Source organism: Drosophila rhopaloa, unplaced genomic scaffold, assembly GCF_018152115.1.
Source record: "Drosophila rhopaloa isolate 14029-0021.01 unplaced genomic scaffold, ASM1815211v1 contig_163, whole genome shotgun sequence".
NCBI classification, from domain to species: Eukaryota; Metazoa; Arthropoda; class Insecta; order Diptera; family Drosophilidae; genus Drosophila; species Drosophila rhopaloa.
In genome coordinates this window covers 7,022,320-7,049,201 of record NW_025335043.1, presented here as the reverse complement: position 1 = coordinate 7,049,201, position 26,882 = coordinate 7,022,320, and the positions used below count along the sequence as shown (strand labels likewise).

The window sequence follows — 26,882 nt, the reverse complement described above, 5'->3', positions numbered from 1 at the left end:
GCAGGCGGCATGTTCCATTATCATTTTGCTTATTTCCGTTGTCGTTTTTGATTTTTTTGCAGCAGGAGAAGCGGAAGAAGCTGCTCGAAAGTCTGCCAATGAGTGCATTTGAGTTTGGGGGGAGGGTGGGCGGTTTCTTGAGCCCCACAGAACCCCCTTTTACCATTTAGCCAGCTTTGTCAGTTGCAATAACTTTCGCGTCAGTCCAACCAACAGATCGTAATGCTCTGCTCCGCTCTGCTCTTTACAGGCCACATTTCGTGTACGACGGCATAAAACAGAAGCGGCAAATAGAAGAGCCAAACGGCGGCTAAGTTGCCTTTGTCTGCCTGCGGGGGAGGTGGAGAGAAAGGAGGAGGAGGAGTTGGAGTTGGCCAATTGCCAGGCCAAGTTAATAGAGAGCCGGGAGGCTCGATAATGACGTTGCTGCTGCAGGAGCTGTTGCCGCCCATGCTGATGATGAGGCTGCTAACTTGGTTATTGCTGCCAGCCTAGAGACACAGGACGAAGACTAGGAGCCACCATCCAGCATTCAGCATCCCACAGACAGGCAACAAAAACAAGGTCTGAGGCTGCTACGCGGGGGCTTACTGCATTTCCGCATCTTGTTCCTGTCGCCGCCATTTCCACCATGCCCGGAGTCACCATGCCCAGTGCCCAACCACTCCGGCTCTGCGTGGCCTGGCTGCTGCTTCTCGTCGTGATTGTGATGAGCGGTAGGTACCCATACTGGCAGCCCTTCAACCCATCTCCTTAAACCATCGCAACAGCCCCGTCCAACCAGCCATTCAAAAAGCCTCGGGCGTTCCGCTTTCTGCCATATTGTTGCCGCAGTTAATTGTTGGCATTTGTTTGGCGGCGATTCCTTTCCTTTTTGGCCCCTTAATTGTCCGCTCCAGCTTGGCATTTTTGTTTCAATTAACAATTAGTTTGGCCAACTGCTGCACAAAGTTATGCCCGGACGGGTATATTTCATTAAATGTAACAATATTGCGTATACGCCTGGCGGGCCTTGACCAATGAAAAGTTTACGCTTGCATCCATCACAACAAAAGTGGTCTAAATAAATGAACAAATGTGTACTCACCAAAGGGGAAAAATTCAATAAACTGCAGAAAGTTTAAGAGAAACTTAAATCGGCTTTTACTTGGCTTACCAAAGAAATAGTTTAAGCTTTTCTTTTTTGAGAGAACAGTGAAACAGCTTTGGGTCTTAGCCCCCTGGGAAAGTCTCAACAAGTTGTCTTGTCAACAATTAGTTTTTCTTGGGTTATGTTCAAAATTGCAGCACTTATTGCTAAATCTAATAGTCCTTAAAACGTTTTGGGTTTGCGCCAAGCTGAATGTAACTGAACTGGGCTCTAAATTGCTCTGAACCTGTGCTCTAAAATGCTCTGAACTTGGGCTCTAAACTGCCCTGAAGCTGGGCTTAAAATGCTGTATATGTCGAAATATTATGCAAAAATATGTTACCACAGCAACCAAAATTATATTTCAACAGCAAGTGGTCATATCAACGAGTTTATTCGACAAATTAAGTACGAGGCACGTGCCCCTAGCATTTGAAAATAGTTTTCAGCGCGAGATTAACACAATTTAAATGTGAATGGATTAAATTTCAATTGGCAAAACCAAAAACTGATTTAATTAACAATTGTCAAAGAGCAGTGAGGGGCAAAGCGGAGCCCTTAATGCATTTGATTTATTTTTAAAGCATCGGGAATTTATTGCAGAAATGGCAACAAATAACTCCCGAGGAGAAGGGTCATTGGAACAATTCAAAAAGTGCTCGAATTAATTGCATTTTTGGTACAGCGAGTGAAACGGGAAAACGGAAAAACAAGTAAATCGAAAAAAATAAGCGACGGGCGTGGACATATTTCAAAATTCAATTAAAATAAAACAAAAAGGCGGCAACAGCGATAGCGACACTATGCAATTTCCGTTTAGGGCGTGGCAGCAGTCAGGTGGGCGTAAAAATAATTAAAGTGCGACCAAATAAACATCGAACGTCGTGCTTTTGGTCATTTGGTTCAACACCAACAAATGGTGGCAATTTTTTAGCGATTTTGGGCTGACTTCTGCATCCGACATGCACAACATTTTCAATTGAATTACGCCAATATGTCGAAAGAGTTTAAAAATAGCCAGCGATCATTTCGTGGGAAAAAACCCATCTAAAATTGTAGAAATAACACAAGACAAATAAGCATCGCTTTCACTTGGGCTACGCTAATAGTGATCAATCCATCCGTCAATCAATCAATTTGCTCTAAGTGCATTTCCCTGTTCGACGGCGGTCAAATTAAAAAGAAAAACGAAAAAATTCCACCTGCTAGTGCCGGAATTCAGTGCAACATTCACAAATTTGTTATTTCCAGTCGCTTTGGTGAGCTTTCTAACAAAAAATTTCACCCATTTCACCAATTTAAATATTGATTATGATTGATTTAGCGGAAAAGGCCGCAACTAAATATTGTGTATTTGCCATTGCCACACTTCAATTCAGTTAGCATTGCCCAATTGCAATTCCGATTTCAATTCGCAACTCTGTAAATTACACAAAGTAAAATTTACGAGTCGCTGACACTTTATATAGAGGAGTAATTTTAATATGAATATTTTTAAGTCTCGTGTGCATAGAAATTGCATATTTGAGCAGAACTTTTGGCCACTGTTTGGCTAACGTAAAATGAAATCAAATAAATAATTGCACCGCCCGAAGGATGGGTCTGGCCACTGGTCAAATATTTGCAGCAAACTTTCCGTTCTGGCCAAGTCATTGAACGTTGTTGGCCTGCCCAGAAACTCAAACACACAGGAAAAAGCTGGCGAAACAGCAAAAACCAAAAAAAAAAAACAGAAATAGAAATAAAATTAAGGAGGAGCCAAGTGAAGTGGAGTGAAGCGAACTACCGAGCTGTGCCAACACTCCACGGACAAAAAACTTGGCCACGTGCAACTGGCTAGCAACCCACGTAGGTAATTGAGTATGAATGGGGAATGTGTCGAAAGCGTTTTGTGATGTTTGCCAAACAAAACGCTGCAGGTTCTCCCAGACACTGGCAAGCAAAGTAACTGGAAAATGAATTCGATACATTATCATGACGTCAAGTCGTGCGTGGTGGCGACTGGCGAAAAGTATAAATTACATCTAATGCCGATGGTGTGCGCCTGCTATCGACGGCAGCCGAGCAGCCCATTTCTTATGCGAAACACCTGCAGCTGCAAAAGGACCTGGTCGTCGAGCCATTCAGCCATCTCAGTCACCTATGTATAACCACCCACATCCACCCAGTGGAGGGACTGGGGTAGTGGTATCCTGGCAAATGTGCGCATAAATGAATTACCAATGAACCGCATGGTTCACGTTTTCAATTTGAAAGGCCGGGCGCTAATTTTCGGGGAGGAGTCGGCTGTCGGAGGAGGCCAGCCTAGAACAAAGACCGCATAACCATTTGACAGATGTGCTTCTCAAGTTTTGGCCGCAAGGATGTACAGTGGGGACTAGCACAGTAAAAGGTCATTGAAATGTATAAATTATTAATATATTGCACTCTTTCATGGCTGTTCTGCTTCTCCCTGAAATATACATTCTCTATAAATACTTAAATAGTTTACATAATTTATAATATTACATATTTATAATCGTATTTTATTGGCACTTCAATTTTTAATGAATTATGTTTTAAAAAAAATCAGAGAATACTCAAGCTGAAAAAATTAAAATGGTTTTAAAAGTATGTATACAATTTTAACAATACTAGCACTAAAGTTAATAAATGGTTTGGCTTGGTTTATTTTTACTAAAATTTGCTCACTTTATTTTCTTGGTATACCTGGTAATTTCTTAAGCCTAAAATTTAGGTCACTTTATTTTCTTGGTGTACATTTTATTGCTATTTCTCCAAATTCCTTGTTATCATAAACTAGCACTTTTTAAGCCTAACACAAGGAAGGCATGACTTATGCGATTAAACTCGTAAAATATAACCTTTATCGTTATACCTTTTTAAAGATATTATTTCACTACTTACCGAAAATCTACATAATCACACTTCACTTTGAGAGTGTTTCCTAGGCAATAAAATTAAACCTGAGGCCAATTAAATTAAAGCTCTCCCAAAACACACTTTCCGTCTCAAGGAGAGGTCCTTCTAGACACAAGTTAACAACAGTTTGCTTTTCCAGGCTCCACTGTAGAGCCAAATGAGAGGAAGTGAGAAGGTGAAACGTGTGTGTGTGTGTGAAAAGGAACAAATCGACAGCCTACATAAAATCGCAATTTGCGCAATTCCAACGTCAAGTTCCATTTGATTACAACACATTGACGAGGACATACGCACTTCTTGGTGATTGGGTGGTATACGTATATATGTGTCTGCAGCCGGTAAAAGCAATTTCAGCAAATCTGCAATTGTTATGTCGCCTGCTAAACAACTCACTTTGGAGGCAGGCGTTCTCGCACGTCAAATATTTATATTGCATTGCTATTCCTGTGCCTATTCCTTGATATGCGATACATATATGTTCCTCCAGCTCTGGTTGCTCTCATTTCGGGTATTTCGGGTATTGATTAAGCGCCATCGGGGAGTTGGAACAATGGCCCGCCTCAATTACTGCATCGGTTTATGTCCCCGTACGGACCCACATGTCTGTCTTGCCTTTTTACAGCCTTTTTATGTATCCTCTATATAGATTGTTAACGTCACGAAGGGGGGCAACAAAAAAAAGCACACCGGAAAGCATAAATCATGCAAACGACTTGATGGCGTCTATTAGTCTGTTTATGGACCTAGTTAAAATGTTTATAGAGCAAACTTTACGGTGAGCAGCAATTAAACATAACGGTCGGGTCCTGTTGATCGCAGTTCGTCCCCCTTAAAAAACAAACGACATCAAAAAGGTTGGGCCCCATAAAAAAACAAGGGACTCAGCTAACATTGGTTCATTCGCTATGATATAGCTAAAAAAACATTAAAACTGAATCAAATTTATCTGTAACACCAACGAAGACATGTACAAAAATATTCATTTGATTCTACTTATTTACATGATAAATATATTTTTTATTGTTTGATATTTTTGTTGACCTAAACAAATATGACAAATATGGACTTCCATAGTCCTTAACTTCTTCAAACTTAAGTCGATTTCAAAGTGACATACCTCTAACGACTCGTGGTTCGATTCTCCGAAAATCTGCATTCAAAATTTTCATTTTAACGTTGATCAAAATTTTGACCCATTTTCATGTTAGTTATTTTAACGATTATGACATCTTGTAAAAAAGGTCACACACAACTGGACTTTCAAAGTCCATAACTTTACGAAACTTAAGTCGATTTCAAAGTGGGATATCTCTAAAGACTTGTAGTTCGATTCTCTGAAAATCTGCATTCAAAATTTTCATTTTAACGTTGATAAAAATTTTGACCCATTTTCATGTTAGTTATTTTAACGATTATGACATCTTGTAAAAAAGGTCACCCACAACTGGATTTCCAGAATCCATAACTTTAAAACATAAGTCGATTTTGAAGAAGCATACCTCTAAAGACTTGTGGTTCAATTCCCTAAAAACCTGTATTCAAATTTTTCATTTTAACGATGATCAAAATGTTGACCCATTTTCATGTGAGTTATATTAAGATTATGACAACTCACAACTGAACTTCCAAAGTCCATAACTGAAGCAAACTTAAGTCGATTTCAAAGTGGCATATCTCTAAAGACTTCCATTCTCTGAAAATCTGCATTTAAATCGAAATAATCGTTTTGTATTAACTGCAAGGGTATACGAGGTGTGTTCAAAAAGTAAGGTGACTTTTCAAATTTCGCGGGCAACATATTTTCGATTATCGATTTTTTTGTTTTGTTGTATTGGTACACTCTTCCCTAACATCTGTACCAAGTTTCAATGGAACATCCTCTTTTGTTTGGTTGTGAGAGGCGTAAAGTTACAAGTTATTTTGCGAGCTCGGCGATTTTTTGCTATCGAAAAATATGGATCAAAGGATTTGCATCAAATTTTGTGTAAAAAATAAAATTAAGTGCTCTGAAACACTTGAAATGTTGACAGTGGCATACGGTGAAACTGTTCTGAGTAAAAAAAATGTGTACAAGTGGTACAAACTCTTCCAAGATGGCCGGGAAGATGCCAATGACCAGCCTCGCTCTGGACGCCCAAGCACGTCAACAACTGATGAAAACGTTCAAGCAGTGACGAAAATTGTTTTGGAAAATCGTCGAATCACTATCAGAGAAGTTGCTGAAGATGTCGGTATATCGCTTGGCTCGTGCCATGAAATTTTTTCAAACGTTTTGGGTATGAGTCGTGTGTCAGCGAAGTTTGTTCCGAAATTGCTGAATTTTGACCAAAAGAACCGTCGCATGAGCATCGCTCAAGAGCTGTTGAATGACGTCAACGACGACCCAGATTTACTCAAAAGGGTCATAACGGGTGACGAATCATGGGTATATGGTTATGATATCGAAACCAAAGCCCAATCGTCCCAATGGAAGAGCCCAGGCGAGCCAAGACCGAAAAAAGCAAAAAATCGCCGAGCTCGCAAAATAACTTGTAACTTTACGCCTCTCACAACCAAACAAAAGAGGATGTTCCATTGAAACTTGGTACAGATGTTAGGGAAGAGTGTACCAATATAACAAAACAAAAGAATCGATAATCGAAAATATGTTGCCCGCAAAATTTGAAAAGTCACCTTACTTTTTGAACACACCTCGTATAAGCTTCGACTAAATTTAATATATTTTATTGGTTTTAAATATTAAGAAGTACAAATATATTATGTAAAGCTTTATAGAAAATATTTGCATACTATCAGGCACGCAGATATATATCTAAAGTAAAATATCTTTTTATTTTGTTTAAAATAAACTCCAAGTAACACCTTTTTTAAAATCGGTAAATTATTTTAAAAGAGTCAAATGAGAGATAAAAACAAAGGCTGTTCGAGTTGCTGTAAGTAAAAGGCATTCCCTCTTGAGAAAACAAACAGAAAAGCGTTAAAAATACAATCAATTTGCTCAATAAGAGCATTGATAGCTGCTCGTATTTCCCCCAGTGTAAACTTGATGAGCAGTGATTACACATACTCACATTTCTCGACTACGTGAGGAAAACACAGGGAAAACAAGTAGGGATTCGTGGGCTCCTTTGGCTTCGCATGCTGTCAGGACTCGCAGGACTCCCAGGAGTGCACTTTACGCGCCACTTGTGCGGAATCCTCCGCAAGAATCCTGTGAAGGCGCAGCGGCAACAATTGAGAATTTATTCATTGAACTTTTCTCCGCCCTTTTCCCCACCCTGCTCCCCTTTTTACAACCTCTCATTTAGACCTATTAAACGAGAAATTTCCGTGGCAATACAAACAATTTCCTCAACTAAAAACACCCGATGATGTGGCTCACTGAGTCACGGTCTATTTATGGCCTCGTACCTGGCCATTTATTGATGAATTTCATTTTATTTAATTTCATTCGATGCCCGGGCAGCTCTTGAAATCGCTTTATTTTTGAGCAAGCTGGCCAGTGCGAACCAAAGCTGAAACACAATTCCCAACTTTGTTGTTGTTTGCTTTCAATTCTCCCGCTTTCGCTGCCACGCCCCCTTTTGGAGGAACCGCCCAATCCACAGGCACACCCACATCCACACCACCTGAAACGTTGCTGGCATCTAAAGTGGCTGCGATTAGTTTGCTAATGTTGTAATTTCATCATTGCCGGGCACCGGCTCTCCGCCACGGAAAAGCTACGGCTACGGGCGAGATTACGGGTGAGTCCACGGCCACGGCAACGACGAACCACTCAACGCAACGTACGCCGGCCGCTTAGCTAAACATCATCAGGTACTTGACAGCCGGGAGACCGCATTTTGCTGACCATTGTGCCACCGAGCAGGAACCACAGGACAATGGCCGCCGAGCTGGATTTGCCTGAGATAAACTGGATAAATTAGCGGGGAGAGAACTTAACAGATGCATAGCTAAAATTACATCGTCATACGTCCAACAGGGCGGATGCATAATTTTTGTATTTATTTTCTTTGAATAAAGGTCTTTTTAAAAATGTAGGTTAACCATCGTCATTAAACTATATAATAGCATGCATTATCACAGTTAAGTTTATTGAAAAGGGTTAAATTCAGCCAACAGGGCGGATGCTTTATTTTCTTAGAATGACTCCCTTTTAATCGACACTATAATATAGCTCTATGGACAATTACAATTATATCCAATGTGCTATTAATTTTTGATAATTTTCAATAAAAGTTAAGATAATTATCAATTTCTGATGTATTCACTAGAATAAATAATATACAACAAAAAACTAATTTATTTCTTTTAGTTTTGCTAGTAATAAATAAAGGAAAATACAAAAATATTTATTTCTGTGCACCTTTATCAATAATTTCATTTGTTATTTGAATTTTTTTAACAAATTAAAATATAAAACATAGGTTTCTTTTAAATAAAATGATCTCGAGATATTTTGTTTATGTAAAAGATTTATTTAATAATATTTAAATAATCCTTTTAACAATATGTGTACATTCAAATGTTATCTTTGTTCCTAAAAAGAAAACAAATTCACCCACCGTGCACGGGCCTCATCCATTCGGCCAACATTTGCTGAGTTGTGTTGGCCGCTTTGCCTCAAGTTTTGTCGATTCATTGAAGTGAGTGGCTTTTTATTTGCGAGAAAATGGCAAACATTTTTTGCCATTTTTTTTTGTGCGCCGCTCCCATTGAATGCCGACTGCTGGCTCATTCTCTCTTATTTCCAATATTCCGGCTAGGTTTTCGACTTTTTCATGGCGGATTTTCGTATTGAAAAGGAAATGAACTCATAAAAAGTAATTTGGCCATAATGCTTTTGGCCGAGTTAGTTACTTAATTTGCAGTTGCAAATAAAGTTTCGCTTTATTAATTTTGATGTCGAGTACTGTTGTTGTTCCCGTTGCCGGGCACTTGATAAACTTAAGCTGCTCCAAAAGTTCTGGCAATAAAGCAAAAAAAGTTACGCAGAAAAATTGTTTATTACAACGCAGCCAGTGAAAATTCTATTTTGAATTGAATTAATTTTTGTTTTTTACCAGGTTTTTCTAGCCTTGAGCTTGGCATTAAAATAAAACGTGCCATGGCTTTGCAATGAAAACAAGAGCCGCAGGATACCTCAACCCACACAAAAAAAAAGGTGAATGGAAAAAAAAATTGAAACCAAAAAAACATAGATATGAGCAGACACATGCAGAGAAATTATATCTATTTTTTATTTTTTTTGAAGCCCGCAGCGTTTCCAATTGAGTTTCTCAACTTGATATTTTTATTTTCAGGAATTCAATTAGAAGATAACCATTGCACAGGTGTCCATATCGGATCCTTTTCTATCTAACAATCCCACACGCACATAGCAACGGCAATTGTGATAGACAGCCATTTCACAGAGGTTGAAAGTCAGAAAACTTTATTGTTTTTCTTTGGCTGACTTTTGGCCCTGTTTCAGCGCGAGACAAAATTGCGAACATAATGAAATTTCTTCCGTACCGTCGGTTGTAATTGTAATTGGTCTGCAGCACCTGCAGCAGCAGCAGCAGGAAAATGGTAGCTGTATTTTCCTCGAGGCACAACTTTAAATGAGTGGAAATTCATAAAGCGGGAAATTCGGAACGAGTTCGCAAATAAAAAGGAAAAAGAAGTGGAGGCACAGAAATAGAATTTCCCGAAAATTGAAAGCCTTTGAGCAGCAACTGGACTTTGCTGCCGCCGCTTCGTTTGAGTTATTTATGGCAACGTCCTTTCAAATTGATAGAAAAACACTCCTTGTACTCGGTGACATTTTTCCCGGCTGCCGCCTTAATTCGCTGTGTGAGAAAAGTGACGGGAAAATCGATGCCAAGTCAACAGAAGCCAGCAGTGTGAACTCAACTGCGTTGGCTTGACAGGATGGTACCCTTTGTACCGAAAGTTCTTTGCACCCCAGGAAGTTTTATCCTTTTTTTCCTACACATTCAAACACACGCAGACAATGCATTTTCGCTAATGGCAGTCGACAGAATTCGCATCTTACCGACGTTCACCATAAACTTGCATGGAATTTCGAGAGTTTTTGAACTTAGAATTTTATTATTGTGGGGAAAAAAATTCCAATGTTAAAAAATTCACAATCGACAATGAAAAAAATAAACATTATAAAAGTTTTAAGAGTTAAGATTTAATCAAAGGGAAACTGTATTACTATAACGAATTCAAACCAATCTGCTGTTAGTAAAAATAATATATATATATTTGTAATCTTAATAAATTTTTGATTAAGAAAATATTTAAAAACTCAATTCATTTACTGTTAAATCTGAACTGAAATTCTACAAGGCATAAGTAAAGTCATTTCGGTTTCAGGTGTTTGACAAATTTGAAGTGAAAAGCACTCCAGATTATTTTTAAACTATTTATTTGTTCTACTTCAGCTTGATAAATAACTTATTCTGCCTTTAAATTAACTCTGCAGGCAAACAGATCTTTAAAACTTACTTCATCCATCCAGACTGGTTGGCATCCATTTGGATTTTCTGCTGTTTTAGCTTCCATTTGAGATCTGATTTCAATTTGTCGTGCCATCTCCTTTGCCTTTTCCCGTTTGTTGTTGCCACACGTTCTGCTTTATTGCATTAGTTTCCCTTTGAGAAATTATTTTCTTTACCTTAATGATTTTCCGCTGCAGTTTTCCCGAGGACGAGGATAAGGTTTCCCGTTGCCGTTGCAGCTGCAAGTGTCCTCGCAGTCCGCTGAGTGGCTATGGAAATATTTATGCTAACTTGCAGTCGTCGCTGCTGATTGTTGCTTCTGCTTTTATTTCGTTGTTTTGCCGCTGTTTGTCATTTGAGTCTCGAAATAAATTGAGAAATGCACGAAATGCCTCTGTTGTTGTCGCGAAGGCAAAAATAAAATCAATTCTCATTTTTGGTTTTTCCATTTAGCTTCTGTCTGGCTGTTTTTCATGCGGATTCAATGAACCATAAATTTGAAAGTGCCGCACAGCCAGACGCGACGGCGTCTTTTTCAGACTTTTCTGACTTCTCTGACATCCAAAAGAGCATCGCAAAAATAGAGTACAAAATAAGAAAATAGTTGAGCTGCGTAAAAATGAGGCAAAGTTTAAAGTTCCCCAAAGTATTTGGCTTTGTGGTAATCGCTTACCTGCTCAGAGCAATCGTACTCCGATTAGCTGGACGGCAAGTTTCGTCCTTGCACACAAATTGCAACAATTCGAACGTGATTATCCCGAAGGCACAATAAAAATAAGTTTTCAAGCGGAGGAAAACAGCAAGGATAATACAATATTCAGCACTGCACAAGGAGACGAGAGGAGGAAAAGCGTTTTACTCGATGATGTCTCTGTCCCATTCCCTCATCTTCCGACCGTCTCGCTCTTATCTAGCAAACAATTTTATGCTTCCGCCTGAGCGACAAACAATGGAGCGTAAATATCCCAAAAGCGGGACCAAGGCAAACGAAAGAAAGAAAATGCCTCACATACAGCACAAATAAATGTGCAAATGAATGAGGGAATGGCTAAGTGTAGGCACGGGAAAAAAGGCATACGACCCATATGATTATCAAAATATTGCTTTTCCATCGGAAAACGATTTTGTTATTAAATTGTTTACCAATATCACCAGAGACATAATTAGTAAAAAAATACTAACGAAATATTGTTAATCCTATGCACTTTATTTGTATTTTAAAGAATTGTTACTGATTTCGGAGAAATTAGTATGAAATTGTTTGAAAATGTTATATTTTTAATTTTATAATAAACAATTATATTCAATTGTAGTTAGTTAGTTAAAAATACTCCCCTTTTTTCCTGTGCATATGAGTTAGTGACTGAGTGGAAGGCAGTTCTGATGCAAGCATGTCCATTGCATAAAAGTGGATGAGGCATCCAATGGCTAGGCCTCCGCATTGTTCCAACATGCATAATAGACGAAGTGAAAATGGCAGGCTATGTTTAGGATTAGACCAGCTGATACCCTGTGCCTACTCACAGCCCTTTGTGAGAAACTAAAATGAAATAGATTTACCAGCCGATGCAGGGTTATTCGCCCGATATCCCCACTAAAAATGGGCTTACAGGATAGGAATTAAAAAGAAAAGGGTCCAAAGGAACAACAAACTGCCAGTGTAGTTGATAAGATTCGGATTTGTCTACAACATTTATTGTCCTCCGATGTTGTTTAGCAATTTTTCTTTTGGTTTTCCACTTTGTGTTTTCTGCACAATTGTCATCATGACCCTCATGCAAATGTGTTTCTGTGTGGGTGAGCCGACACACACACACGAATCAGTGTCAACAGCAATGGGTCCTGTGTGTAGGTGTTAGTCAAAGCTGTTTTGCATACTTTGCGGCGCTCTGACATTGGCAAATATTTGTCCCTTTTTTCGGTTCGTGTTCTGGGCCAAAGCAAGAAAATAAGCGATAAATAAATACAATTTGCTTGGTCTCTTTATTTGCATTTAAGATCGTCCAGATAGAGCACGCAAATGATGGGCACAATTCCCCGTCGAACCCATGGCGAAATAAACGGTCAAACTACTGAAAAATGATGTGCGACTAGACGATTTTTTATGGCCATAAAGAAAATTTTAAAGCCGCATAAAACGGAAAATGGCTGAGACTAAAGCATAAAACTTAGACACAGGTCCGTTGGCCAAAGCCTAAGCGTTCCGTTCGCTCTCTAATTTGCTTTGACATCCGACATGTGTTGAAGGCTTTGTCTTTGTGCGTTCACGATTCGCGATTCGCAAGCGCCAACTGCAAAAACCAGGCCCGAATCCATCAGGGCGCAAACCTGAAGAGCCGGGAAAACGGAGGAGCCGGAGTGGAGCTATGGCGATGACGAGCACTGTCGCAGGAGGCTTAGACATGCTCTTAATTAATTTGAACTCGCGATGGCTGCATTTGCTTTGTGACAGCCTGGATGTCAGCGTCTGTGAGTTCGCTTTCCCCTCATCATCCTTTCCGACTGCCAAGTTCTGGGAAAGTAAATTAAACCAGAAGCTGGAGCAACTGTTGCCCGCTGAATCGTTGCATTTTTTGCCTCAGCCTATTGCTTTCGAACAGAGAGAGAAAAAATGCACTCTTGCAGTCTGTGATTTCATTTTTGGGCAGCATTCAATAATAATAACATTAAAAATAAATTCGTATTGAATTAAACAACAAAGTAATTGAAATAAGTTACTAGACATTACCAAAATTTAAAATAAAACGAGGACGGAAGCTAACTTCGGCAAGCCGAAGTTTTAATAGCCTTGCAGACTTTGACGAAATTGCTAAAAGTGAAAAAGTAGCGAAAGGAATAAGGTATACATAAGTAAACTAGATTTGCATCGTTTCAAGTCAATTGCTTTTATACTGCAAAAATGTCATATACAAAAGGGATACTTTCGCAGCCTTTAACAATTTTTCCTATCTCCTTTAAGATATAGACTTCCGAGCGGCAAGCGCTTTTACCCTAATCAAGATATGCGTAAATAAATAAGAATTGGAAAATTTTATGTTAGTAGCTTACACACTGCGCGAAATATTCTGATAATCATCAAATTTGGACCGATTTCACCCAATTGTTCCTATGGGAGCTATAGGATATAGACGTCCGATCGGCACGCGCTGGATAAAAAAATAGGATTTGGAAAGATTCATGTCAATAGCTTGTATACTGCGTGAAATATCCTAAAAATCATTAAATTTTAACCGATTTTACCCTATTGTTCCTATGGGAGCTATAGGATATAGACGTCCGATCGTCACGCGCTTTTACTCTGATCAAGGTACGCATAAAAAAATAAGATTTGGAAAGATTTATGTCAATAGCTTTTACACTGCGCGAAATATCTTCCATTCTTGCAAGTTATATCCGATTGTTCCTATGGGAGCTATAGGATATAGACATCCGATCGGGGCGGTTTTCAAACTTGATCTGCGTACACTTGTTTTAGGACGACTGTGAAAGTTTCAGATCGCTAGCTTTTAAACTGAGCTCGCAAACGGTATTGAAACAGACGGACAGACGGACAGACGGACGGACGGACATGGCTATATCAACTCAGGAGGTGATCCTGATCAAGAATATATATACTTTATAGGGTCGGAAACGTCTCCTTCACTGCGTTACAAACTTCTGACCAAAATTATAATACCCTCTGCAAGGGTATAATAATATCTAATTTCTAGTTAATGTTTAATAATTGTAAGTTATAAGCTGTTATTATTGAAACTTCGCATTGAAATGTTAAAGTATGTTTTCAAAGTATGAAAAGAGATATCTTAAAGATATAGGTGAAGTTGGTAAATGCTTTCATTTGAATTATTTTTCTTCGCTTTTTCGTTTTGGTTGCTTATTCTTAATTAGGAATCAGCTTCAGCTTTCGTTGATTAGACAACTTACCTTTACTGCTCCTAATTTCCTGAAGATTCTTCCAAATTGAACTAATTTTCCACCTCCATCCTTCTTATTTTGGCAAAAGTTGGGTTATGGGGGTATTCCCGATCTTTTGCGGCAATACCTCCATTTTTAGAACATTTTTTTGATTCATTAAATGTTTTACTTTAATGTTAATTTTTAATTTATTATACCAATTTTTTTATAATATTTTTCGGCCTTAGCATTAACCGATTTATTTTTAACCGAACTCAAGAAAAACATTAGATATTGAAAAGGTTTTATAATTCCCAAATTCTCAATGAGGATGAAAATAAAGCATTTTGAAATATTTTTAATGCGGAGAATGAGAGCACCTTCTTAAGTTTGAGTTGACTTGTCTAACCCCTTGTAAGCTAAGAGCAAAGAGCCAAGACAAGTCGACTTTCAGTCAACGTTCTGCTCGTCCTGCCATAAATGCCAACATTTTTTGCTTATTTACATATTTAAAACTTGTCGGGACGAGCGTTGAAGGTGCCTTTGTTCTTGGCCCCGTTGCTTTCATATTATACTTGTGATTTTCCGCCAGCAAGGGAGGAGGGGGGTTTCACCTTTTTCGGATGATGTGTATGCAATGTGCAAATTCTGTGTTGCAACTAGGTGAAGTTACCCAAAGTGTTTGACTTGCCAGCGCGTGCCATATTGTCTTACCTTTGTTCATATTTTATTTTATTGCGTTAAGCTTGCTTTTTTGTTGGCCTTCCGCCCGAGATGCCAGCACATCTGTTCCCTGTTTGGTTGGTTAACTTTTCGCTTGCTTGCTTAACTTGCCAGTGCTCCATTGCCTCAACTTCAGTTGCCAGTTTTCGGTTTTCAATTGAGAGTCGCCCGGGATCAATGGATTGCTTTAATGGCTCTTGCCGCGCCCACATGGCGTATGAGCAATGTGCTGCTGCCAATTCGCCTTTTGGGGACCAGCAATAATGGTCGATCGCCGTGTGTCCATTCCTCGTCGGGAATCCATGCATACAGAAAGCCGCCATTAAATATGTGCCAGTCGAAATCGTTCAAAGGTACATATGATGGCTTGAAGGGGGAGACAACGGGGCGCATTGACAACGCCAATACAGGTGCGCACAATGCAAACGAGTGACATGCAAATGCTTTCAACAACAATTGCAATTCATGCACATCGCGCCCAATGTGTATGTGTGTGTGTGGGTGGGTGTATTTGGGGGGAGGGGGTGGCGAATGACAGGCAGCCGTCTCACGTTTCGTTTCATTTTTGAATGTCGCTTTTTCGAGAATTTTCTCTTTTTTAGTGCCTGTGGATCGCTTTTTTCATAAGCAGGGTATGCTGGATATGCAGGCTATGATGGCATCACATAACTTTATTTTGTTCAAATTTCCTTTGATATCGACTATTTAGGGATTTAATAGCCAACGAACTTGGAAGTTTCAGTTATTAAAAACAGTTTTTTGTATAGGTCTAACAGATTTAAACACTTTTTCCTTTGAAATTGAAAATTGCGTGGTTTTGCTTACAATATCTAGTGATAATTAAAAAAAATTAACAAAAGGAAGATCCATTTTAACACTTCCTGATAAACAAAATCATATATAAAAGCCAAAAAAAAAATACACTTCAACTACAGTTATTAAAGAAAATATATATTGGTTCAAAAAAATTCATTTTTCTCTATTTTTATTAAAGGAACAAATACATTTTTTTATTTTGTTATAGAAGTTACAATTTCTTTTGGAACAGAACTCTTACATTTTTTGGGTTTGGTCTTAGGTTATTTTGCACATCATCAAACTGTCGAATGCCCGCACTTGTTTTTCGTTTACCATTCCAGCATTAAAAATTCTGAACCATATGTGCAGGAACTGGCCAAAGATGCCGATGACTCCAAATGCAACGACGGCGGGAAACTTTTGCGGAAACCTGTTTTTGTTTTCCGGACCGAACAAGGAGCTGCGATGACGACCACAATTCTGCTGCTGATGCTGCTTGTTTTTCCCAGTTTTCCCATTTTCCTAGTACTCCGGCTGCGGTGAAACTGCTATTCGCGATCTCACTCACACCCACTCACTTATGCATTCGCACTGGCGATGCGCCACAAAATTGCAATTTCCACTAAGATTGATGAAAAACGTTTCCAGAGCCACGCCCCCGATTTCGCACTGCGATGGCTCACCTGTTCACCTGTTTCCCGCCTGCCAAATCATGTCATCAATTGAATTTCAAACGATTATTCTTGCACGTTCGCAAATCACGGCAAAAATATTTGCCACGCCAGCCGTGCGTTGTCAGCAATTCCCGATTTCTGGGTGCGGGTTTTGCATATCATCCGCGAATCCCCACAATACGTTTCGATTACGCATTCAAATCAAATTGTTGTCGTCGAGGTCGCATCACCAGCAAAATGCGAATATGGAACGCCTACAGATTCAGTTAACATAGCCTTCTGTAAACACTTCAAAATGGTGTTCCTAAAATGCAGTTTTTAAAATATCTTATTTAAATACTATTAGTAGCCAACAAATTTTAAAAAGCCTTAAGCTTATAAGTTGCATATAAATAAAGAAATAAGATTTAGATCTATACTTAACAGCTGCTTTGAAGATTAAGTAGTAAAAACATTAAAAATACGAATAATTTTATAGTTACGATTGAAAATATGCACCTCTTTTTAAAAAGGGTACTCTGTGTTACCAAAATAAATTTACAGAGTTTCAACGAGTACCTAGTAACGAAAGTTTAAAGGATCAATATATGTAGTTAAATCCAAGTTCCTTTCATATTTGACACTTAAATTTCTCTGAGTGACATTTTTGAACCTGCCTTCCGGCACATATTTCGCCGTGTAATCCCGCTGAGTGCATTCATGGAAAATTCACATTCCGCAGGTAGCTCAAAAATCATCGCCGAGCATTCGCCGCAGGGACTTCCCCGAAATTAAGTGAAATTCTTGCGAACGGCTCGCATATTTCACAACTGAATTTAATGCACTTGCAATTGCATATTTTCGGTTGCGGGAAGCTGAGGTCTCTATATCAACTAAACATTGTATACAAACTGTTTTGCAATTTGCTGATATTAATCTTGCAAATAAATTTTCTGGAAGCACTCAAACGGGAAATACCATTGCCCCGCATCTACCGCTGCTGCTCAAATATTTAATGAATATTAGTTTTCTTTGGCGCTGACTAGGTCTACGTCTATATATTTACAACTAGCCTTTGGCTGCCTACTAGACTCTGTTCCTTTTTGGATTTGCCTTTTGCGGTTGTAGATATATATGTATACATTTTTATCTGTATCTGCATCCGGGTAAGGTTAACGAGCTGCCTGGAGGCTCAAAACAGCGTGAAATGAGCATATTTATATGCTTGATTTTTAGCATTTAACTGGCACTTAGATAGAGATGGATTTTCGGGGTTTAAGGAGGAGTTAAAACGAAATCTGAAACCCAGGATCTGGCCAAAAAAGCAGGCAGTATTCTGTTCCTCCTTGTCAGTTTTGTGGTTTTAGTTACCATTGGGTTTTGAGCATAGCCAAATTTTGCCTAATTGGAACAGGAAGGCCCATAAATACCGCAGCCTTCTGCTGCAGCATTACAATTGTAAATAATTAGTGTATTCAATTACAACTTCATAACTCAAGTGCAGTCCGGCACGAAGTACTTGTGTTGGCCATGTTATCCCTTAATTAGTTGCGCTCCACGATCCGACCATGCATCTTGATTAAGCAGCGATTACACGTGCTGCAAATTGTGGCAGCTGACAGCTGTTGGCCATGGCCAAGATGTTCGCAGAACGGGATTCAATTGAGTCGCTGATTGGCTCTAACTGCACCCAGAATGCGTACATATACGGTCTAATGAAATAACAATGGGAATTTAGGCCAGACGGCGCATAATTCAGCTGTGGCTCAACATTAAATTCTATTGGAAGCCATAAAAGTTTGCCAGTTAAATAAATTGAATAAATTTCATTTTAACAGATGTCAAATCACATAAAGAAATTCTCCCAACTAATGGCAAACAAATACAATTTATTTTCGGCCGAAAACAAAGCCAAATTGGATTTAAATTGGAAACACAATGAGGATAAGCCTTTGGCATCTATGTTCGTTTTATTTCCTTTTTTGGTTAAATGTTTTAGTAAACATTTTTGGTTTTTTCTAATAATCTTATAATTTAATTTTAATGTTCTTTTATTAAAATTGTTTTCTAATAAAGAGAAATACAAATGATTTTTGATGTATTTTTTCTGAGCTTTATAAAATGAAAAGTCTTATTGTGATTTAACTTTGAATTTTTTTGTATTTTTCTTTTAAATGGCAATTGCTAGGCTAATTTGGCAATATATTGCTTTTCTGAATTCTCGTTTTGTGGCCCGTTTGTGTTTTTCTATTTCAATGCGAAGAAATTGTGTTTAAAAATATGTTCGACTATGAAAGGATTAGGTGTAAAACAAAATATGTCTTTTTTTGGTCAAAGTCAAAGTAAGAAAACTAAATGGTACAAGTTAAAATCAGAAACTACAGCTCCAATATTTATTTAGAGCAAGAACTTTTGCTGAGCTGTTCAAGTTTCTTTGTTGTCACTACTTGTTAACAAGGGCAAAATGAACCCCTCAAAAAGTCGCAGAAACTAAAAGCTGAATTCGCAACATTTAAGACAGAATTTTCATAAAATATGCAGCTAATTACGTGTAAGTTACTTACAGCCATCCAACTACTCAGGAGCTACTGGGCCACCCAGTGTGCTCGGAAACTCGACAAGCCATTGCCCTATAATACAATTTAATTACTGGAAAAATCACAGCTAAAAGGGAAGCTGCTGCGACTGGGGTGGTGAAAAATGCTCCATGTCAAATGGAGCGGAGCGGCAATAGTGCGTAAATCTCAGTGCCTTAAGTAGCAGCATCTCCTAACCCCAATTGACAATGACATTTTGCCGTCATTACGGAGTTGGAACAGAAAAAGGACGAGGACGATTGCGGGGAGGGAGAAGGGGACGTGGGCGAGGAGTTGGAGAAGGACATTTTCAGCGACCCGGGAAGCTTGTTGGTTACTGGTTACTGGCTGGGTGTAGCTGTTGACTCGTCGTGTGCGCAATTACAGAAATTAGCTTTCGTTTTTAATTTATTAGCGCCATTGTGCGTGCGCGTAATGGCGACAGGGGACCACCGACGGGCGACAGACGACATCCAGCCAGCGACAACCTAGCAAATTTCTCCTACCAATCTCCATTATCACACTAAGAAAAATTAGTGAGACAAGGATGCCACAGAAATATGAAATATAATCTATAGATCCGTTTTATTTCTTATCTTTAAGGTATATATTTATTCGATCAATATTTATCAACACACAAAACATGTTTAAATCTAGCCATTATTTAGGAACTTATAAAGAAATTAAGTTTAGCATAATAAATAACGCCAGATGGCGTCACATCTTCCTACAAGTGGCGCCATCTGTTAGGTGTTTAATGGTTTTAAAGACGCTGTACTTGACTTTAGCGTTAATTCTTGTTTTTTTAATTATCTGATCAGAAAAGCCAACAGTAAAGTTAAACGGTCTTTTTTCGAGAAGTATACAATGAAATATCTTTTTGCAGATAACTGAAGGGAATACAGAAAAAATTATATAAAAAGAGCGAACATTTTACAGAACACTTTAGCTCTGATTTTAAAACAAGGAGATTTAAAACCAGATCTGATTTGAAATCAACTAACTTGTCAATTACAGCATCATGAGTTTTTTGTAGCATACTCAAACGATTTATTGGATTGCTTTTGGGAGTATTTTCGAGGAACTCTGGAGGTAATAAAGTATTAACAAGTTATTTATACCGCCGATTCTATCCCGTAGCCAATTACAAATTGTTTTCCGTGCACTAGCTTCACTTTGGTAGCAGTTCCAGTTCGAGGGTAGCCTGTCCCAACCTAACGTATGGCAAGACAAATGCTCCTGGCTGCTGCCGGGGCAAATTAATGTGCATATAACTTACGCCTTTAGTCCAAGGAGTGTCCCGAAGTCGGGGGCGCTGTGGGCGTGGCTCTGGGAGGCGTGAGGCAGGAGGGCCATTAAGGTTGCAGCATTTGTTTGCCTTGGCCGGGCAGAGTTTCATGCATTTTAAAGGACCACCTCCCTGAATCCTCGGCCCTTCCTACGCATGGCCAATGAAGTGTGTGCAGGTTTTAAAAATTTCATGATGATTTAACAGGCAACACGGACGTCATCTGTGTGCACATGTTCGGCCATATATGTATATATATTGTGGCATATGCATGTAGAAAGCCAAAAAACATGAAAAACCAGAAACCTCGTGAGTGCTGTCGTTGGACAAGTTTTGGGTAACTATACGGTCCACTAGGCCACCAATGGCCAAGATTTATTTACTCAACAGGCAAATTGCGAATAATTGAAAGAAAATATGTGAATAACGCCCAAAGGGTTTGCACCGACCCAACAGAAAATATTTATTTTTTGAGGCAGGGTTTTGCTTTTCAATTTAAGGTTCTTTAATTAAACAATAGTTACAGAAGGTTAATTTGTCAATTGATAAATTTATTTATTAAAATAATAAATGTAGTATACGTATATAACTGTTTTTAATTTGTTAGAGTTTTCACAACCGGTAAAAAATGAAAGTTTAATATTAAAAAGTATTATATACTACTAAATTATTTATAAATGTTCGTGAAAATGTGATTAATAAAAGATTTTCAAAAAAGTCATAATAAAAATTTAAAATTAAAATTGCTTGTAATTTGCGTGACTTCTGACTATATATATTTTAAATAATGTTGAAACCTTCAGCAAAGAGTTCATTGCCTTGTAGTAATAAATGTTGGAAGCTTTTATGTTCAGTGCCTTTGGGAGTGGCGATGTTTTCGTGTCATTAATTATTTGGCTCGCGGATAATAAACAGTGGCGCGTTGCGCATACGCAGCGTGGTCCAGACCTGTTAGCGGTCATCGAGGTTAGCCAAGCGGTTCAAGCTCTTCAAGCTGTTGCTGCTGCGGCGGCCGTTAATAAAAAGCTCTCGTGCTCAAAGGTGTCTGTGAACCAGGTCGTTGCCCGCCGTCAGTTTTACCTCTATGCCGTGCATGTTGGCCACAAGCTGCGCATTAGTGTGATTGCATAACATTTGCCGGAGGAGGGGTGAAGAGGGGGATGGTGCTTCGAAACATGAAGAGGCGCCTCCAAAAAACTAGTGAACAGCCAGTGCAACAACGAACAACCGAACGAAGCCAAACCAAATCCTTATATATGTGCCCCGCCGATGCAGCTGCTGTGGATTGTACGTGCTGGATTACAGCACCCCCCCTCCCCCTCACTCCCCTTTCTCCGCCCACTCCTTTTGCACACAAAAGTTTGCACAACACCACAAATTCTCGCAAATTTCCAGCTGCCGGCTCATAGTCGGTGATAATTTAAGTCGGAAATGTTCAAGGAGATCTCTGCTTTCGCTTCGTCCGCACGTAAACCAAATCCAAATCCAAACGAAGAAAAGTACTGCCACCCCGTGTTCTCCCGTTTCTCCTGTTTACCACCCACAAATACAAACGTAAATTGCAATTACAACAAGTGCAATTGCAATTGCAACAAGGACACGGACAGGAAATACGAAATACCGATGCGTATACGAATCCAAATACGAATCCGAATACGAATCCGAACAGTAATCAAAGCCAAGCAAAAATGTGAGAATGCAATTATGGCTGGGGTGGAGAAAAGCGGGCAACCAGCTGCCATAAAGTAAATAAAAATACACAATTTCTTGGCACAGTCAGTCGTGTAAGTTTACACACGCACAACCGACGCAGGCTGGCTGTCAAACAAACCGAAAATGAAATCATTGTCAATTCATAAAACTGAGCAAAAATGTTACAAATTGCATTTACATATGCTGCAGCATCCTTTCTGACACACACACACACACACACATGCACGTTCGGCCATTACGACGTCCATTATGCTTCATTGCGAAAGGCGCCGCTTGACACATATATGACTATATACGTATATGGGGGAAAGTTGGCCAGATAAAAGGGGGCGGGGCTGGTCGGGGCTGGAGGCGGCAGGCAGCAAGTGGCAGGGCAGCCCTCTGGGCTAAGCCCCTGGCAGCCATGTCGTTTATTTAAGATGACAGCAGCAGCTCCCTTTTTTGGTCAAGTGTACAAAACATATTGCAGTCACTGTGTTACAGTTGGTTTATGTCGTAAATTCATACCTACTCTTGGCATATAGAAAAGATCGGAGCAATATGAATAAGTGCTCGCAGGGAAATGAATTTATGCGGTCAGAGGAATACAAATGACCGGCCATGCATAATCCGTTGATGCCATCTGGTTAATAAATTCACTTATGAATATTAATTATGCACATTTCACTTTTTAAATTACTCATTTTTCAGTTCTTAGCCGCCATTATCGGGATTTATTACCACATTCCACAAGTCAGCTTATCTGTCCACTATTTATTTGTGCTCGAAACGTACACTTTTTAAATTCAGTTAGTTCTTTATTATTTTCAATTTGTCAAGTTGCCAAGTAATGGGTTAAAAATTTGTTTTCATATGTGTATAATAATTTAAAATAACTTAGCTTCATTATATTTATGTAATTGGAAATCAAGAATATTTAGTCTTATGTCAGTAATATATGTTATTAGAAAGTGGTGCAACAGCTCGTATTTTAAACTATTATCATTTTTGGCCATGCGCTAATTTTCTTTTTTAAAAAAGCGTTCTTTTTCGAGATCTCTCCAATTTATTATTATCGTGACTTTGCTAATGGCATGTACTTTAGCACACTGTGTTGCAAGTGTTTTCGACTGGATGCTGACCTTGTTTTTGCCGCCTCGAGCGCATTGACATTTATTAATTGGAAAACAATAATTCGCCTGCCAAAGTGGCAGGACCTTCCCCTCGCTGGCTGCCTGCCAAGTGGCATTCCTTGTTGCAGGATGATTTATTTCCGTTCGAGCCGAATCGAGCGGCATGGAGCGATAACAGGCTGCACGGGGCAGCTGGTCGCCCAGTAATCAGTTATGCAGGCAGCGATTAAAGGCCGTCATCAGCAGGAAGCGCCAAAGAATCCAGCCAGCTGGGCCCACCCACTCTATATCTTTCGGCCCGTTAAAAGCTGTCAAATTTTAATGTTTTACATGGCAGGCTCAAAGTGGCAGCGGCAACATCATCATCACCGTCCCTTCCACATCCACATCCACTTTAACGGGCATGGTCATGGCACCTGTCCGTCCCAAAACACACCAGACATCTCCGTGTCTACCCAGGCAGTAAACATTAAAAGCACATAGTTTTAATGAAGCAGGGAAGCAGCAAGCAGCGAGCGTGTCCTTGTACTTGCCGCATGCTTAACGGCTGCCTGGCACACGGGGCGTATGTGGAACGTGGCCCCAACACGCGATAAATTCATTAAAGAACTGCGAGCGGTTCCCAAATCTGGCTGCCTAGTCTCGGGGGCAATGCAAAATAATATAGTGCCACAGTGTGGGAAAATAACGTAATAAAAATAATATAATCAAAGTGAAACCAGTTTAGAAAGCAAGTGACGTGACCTAAAATCATTTAGAATCTCTGAAGATTTATTCTTCCGATGGTTTAAGAAATTCCCATTTAAGTAATGGGATACAAATTACCTCTTAATTCAAAAACTATTCATTTTAATTTCAAGAGGCAAATAGTATGCTACTTCACAAATTTATTTTAGTAAATAAAAGTTTTAAGTTGTATTTGACTTAAATTAAAGTAAATCTTTTATAATTACTTCTTAAATTTATGCATCAATTAAATTGTTGGTGGTTATAATTTTAATTGATATCTTGAGTTAAAAGATATGAGAGTTATTTGTATTGGGGAAAATAAAATAATGCAAAAAGGAGGATGCAGTTTTTACATAATGGGTGATTATTTAACAAACAATTTATTTTATAAATAAATATTAGCTTGAACTAAATTCTAAATAATAACAAATTTTGATATATTTCTAAGGAATTGTTTACTGTGCACTGTGTCCTTTTTGGCGAGCTGTGAGCAGTGAGCTGCGAAGTGCACACGTTTATAGATTAACACATTTTTACTGCTGAATGTACTAATAAGGCAAACATTTCCATGTTGAGTTGCCCCCAGGAGGAACTGGGGCCCTCAGTCGCAGATTCGGGAGCAGGAGCAGTAGCAGTCGTGGTATCAGGAGCAGGACCAGCATTCTGCAGGACCTGCTATCTCGCACAGAGGCAAACACAGGAAAGCTCGTACGTGAGCACGTGTGTGTACTTTTGAAATTTATAACACAACGCGGCAAAGGGAAAAATGGGAAAGTCAGGTGAAGAAAAATGTGGATGTGGAGCAGGGAAAAACAAAGCAAAGCCAAGCGGTAAAAAATGTATTTCATTCAGTGCGCCGAGTCCCGCGAGGCTCAGTTCGTCCAGGCAGCCAGCCAGTTAAATGGCAAGTCCTCTGGGAGGCGATTTCCCCTCCACAATCCCGTCAATAAACTCCATCTACGGCTATGAATACAGCTCATGTTCGCCGTGTTGCTGTTGTGATTTCTGCCGGGCAAGCAATGTTCCCTGGGAATCCACACACATGCTGCTTGTTCCTGGTCCCCAGCTCTCAGTTCCCGATTTCCGCTCCTGAATCCCGATTACTACTCCTGGATTCCGGGTGCAGCGCGTGCCTGGTACGGGCAGCTGCTGCCCGTCATTGACGACGGACCCATCCTGCTATCAGATTCGCAAGGACAAGTGCACGGGGAAAATCAAATTATGGTCTTAAAATTGAATTTAAAAAAATATTCAAAGTGGAGAATTATAATAGTTTTATAGTTTTGTTTGATTTAAGACAAAGCGTTAAAATCCCAATCAAGAGAAACTTAAAACATGACTTATTGAGTGTGGCACAAAAACCACCATTAATAAAAAGTTGATGACAATTAAATAGAATTCTTATTAACCGAAAAATATTGTAATTCTTGGAAATGTCGAACTGAATATTAGATACAAAATCAAAATCAACTATTTAAAAAATTCTTGTTAAACATAACACCTTTGTTTTTTTATTCGAAGGTTCACATATTAGAAAAACCCTCTACCAAAATTTTTTTAAATACAAACCATATCTCTCATGTTTATTCTTGATACTGAAACTCATTTTTTATCAACCCTTCGAAATATTCAGTGCATATTCCTCACACTTAGATATATTTATAGGTGCGAAACATACGATTATTTTTTTCTTCAGTGTAAGAATCGACTCCCACTGAAAAACCGTGGCTTGACTTGTAATTACCACTGCATTGTGGACTTTTATTTTCTTTGTTTGCCAGTCACTTTAAGTTTGGCTTGCGACCCAAGGGAGTCTGGTGCACCTGACGTCAATTGAATTACTGCTAAAATATTATCAGACAGGTCCTTGTTCTTTTGGGGCTGACTTCTCAGCTGCAGAAAAAAATATTGTCTAGTTGAAAGAAGGTTGAAGCACGTTTTCGGGCTAAAGGCTTTGAGATTAGCCAACCGCACACCTGAGCGGTCAAGTTAAGCCATGTGTAAAATTAACAGAGGGATTTTAAAAAGGGTTCACGAACTCCTAATGGATGACTTTTCATAGTGTGATTCATTTTTAACTTGAATTCTATTTTTAGAAGTACAACAAAACTTTGGCATTGCTCTTCTGTATAAAATACATATACACAGACTTCTAGCTATAAAGATAGTTTTTATCCATCATTTGTAAAAACCATTTTGCAACATTGTTTTGTTTACATTCCCACATAATTGTAAGTTGTAAAAAAAGAATAAAAGCAACCATAAATTATTTAAACTATTCAATTTGCTGCCGTCGAGCATGTGAAAATCATTCGCGCTGAAGAAAAAGCCATAAAATGGTTAAATGCTGTCATTTCAATGCATTTCACGCAATAAACAAAAAGCACATAAAAGTGGCATCATCATCAACTATTCTGTTGAGAATTTTAAACAATAAAGCATTCAAAAGTGGTGAAAAAAAGGGTTAAGGGGAACTGTAGATAAAAAGCGTGAAACCCGCTCATCAATGCAATCATGCACGCATAAAAATCCCAATTTAATTCAATCAATTCGTGCCCCGTTTTTTTTTGTATATTTCTTTGAGGTAAGACCCACTCAACGGAATACAAATTGCTGGCAACGAACTTAAGCTGGGAATAACCCAAAGGGACGAAGAATGAGCTGGAGTCTGAAGCTGAAGGAATGACTCTGTGTGTCGCAGTCGAAATTGTCTGATGAATTTCTTCAATTCAAAACGTGACTGACGCAATGATTGTGCACGTTCTTACCCGTCCTCCCATCGGTCTATAACTAAGTGCCACTATGTAAGTGAATAACTGTCACTGCACAGATCCCGACACATCCTCCTTCG

At 39.0% G+C, this 26,882-nt stretch overlaps 1 protein-coding gene across 2 annotated transcripts in view; it reads left to right on the top strand.

Moving 5' to 3' along the window:
* The window catches only part of LOC108039304 (junctional adhesion molecule A), a 104,789-nt gene that overhangs the window by 31,187 nt on the left and 46,720 nt on the right, over positions 1 to 26,882 (top strand). For both annotated transcript variants that reach the window (XM_017116252.2, XM_017116251.2), the window contains exon 2: positions 251 to 716. In XM_017116252.2, the coding sequence (XP_016971741.1) occupies positions 632 to 716 (85 nt within the window). In that variant the 5' untranslated portion in view covers positions 251 to 631. The remainder of the gene's footprint in view (positions 1 to 250; positions 717 to 26,882) is intronic.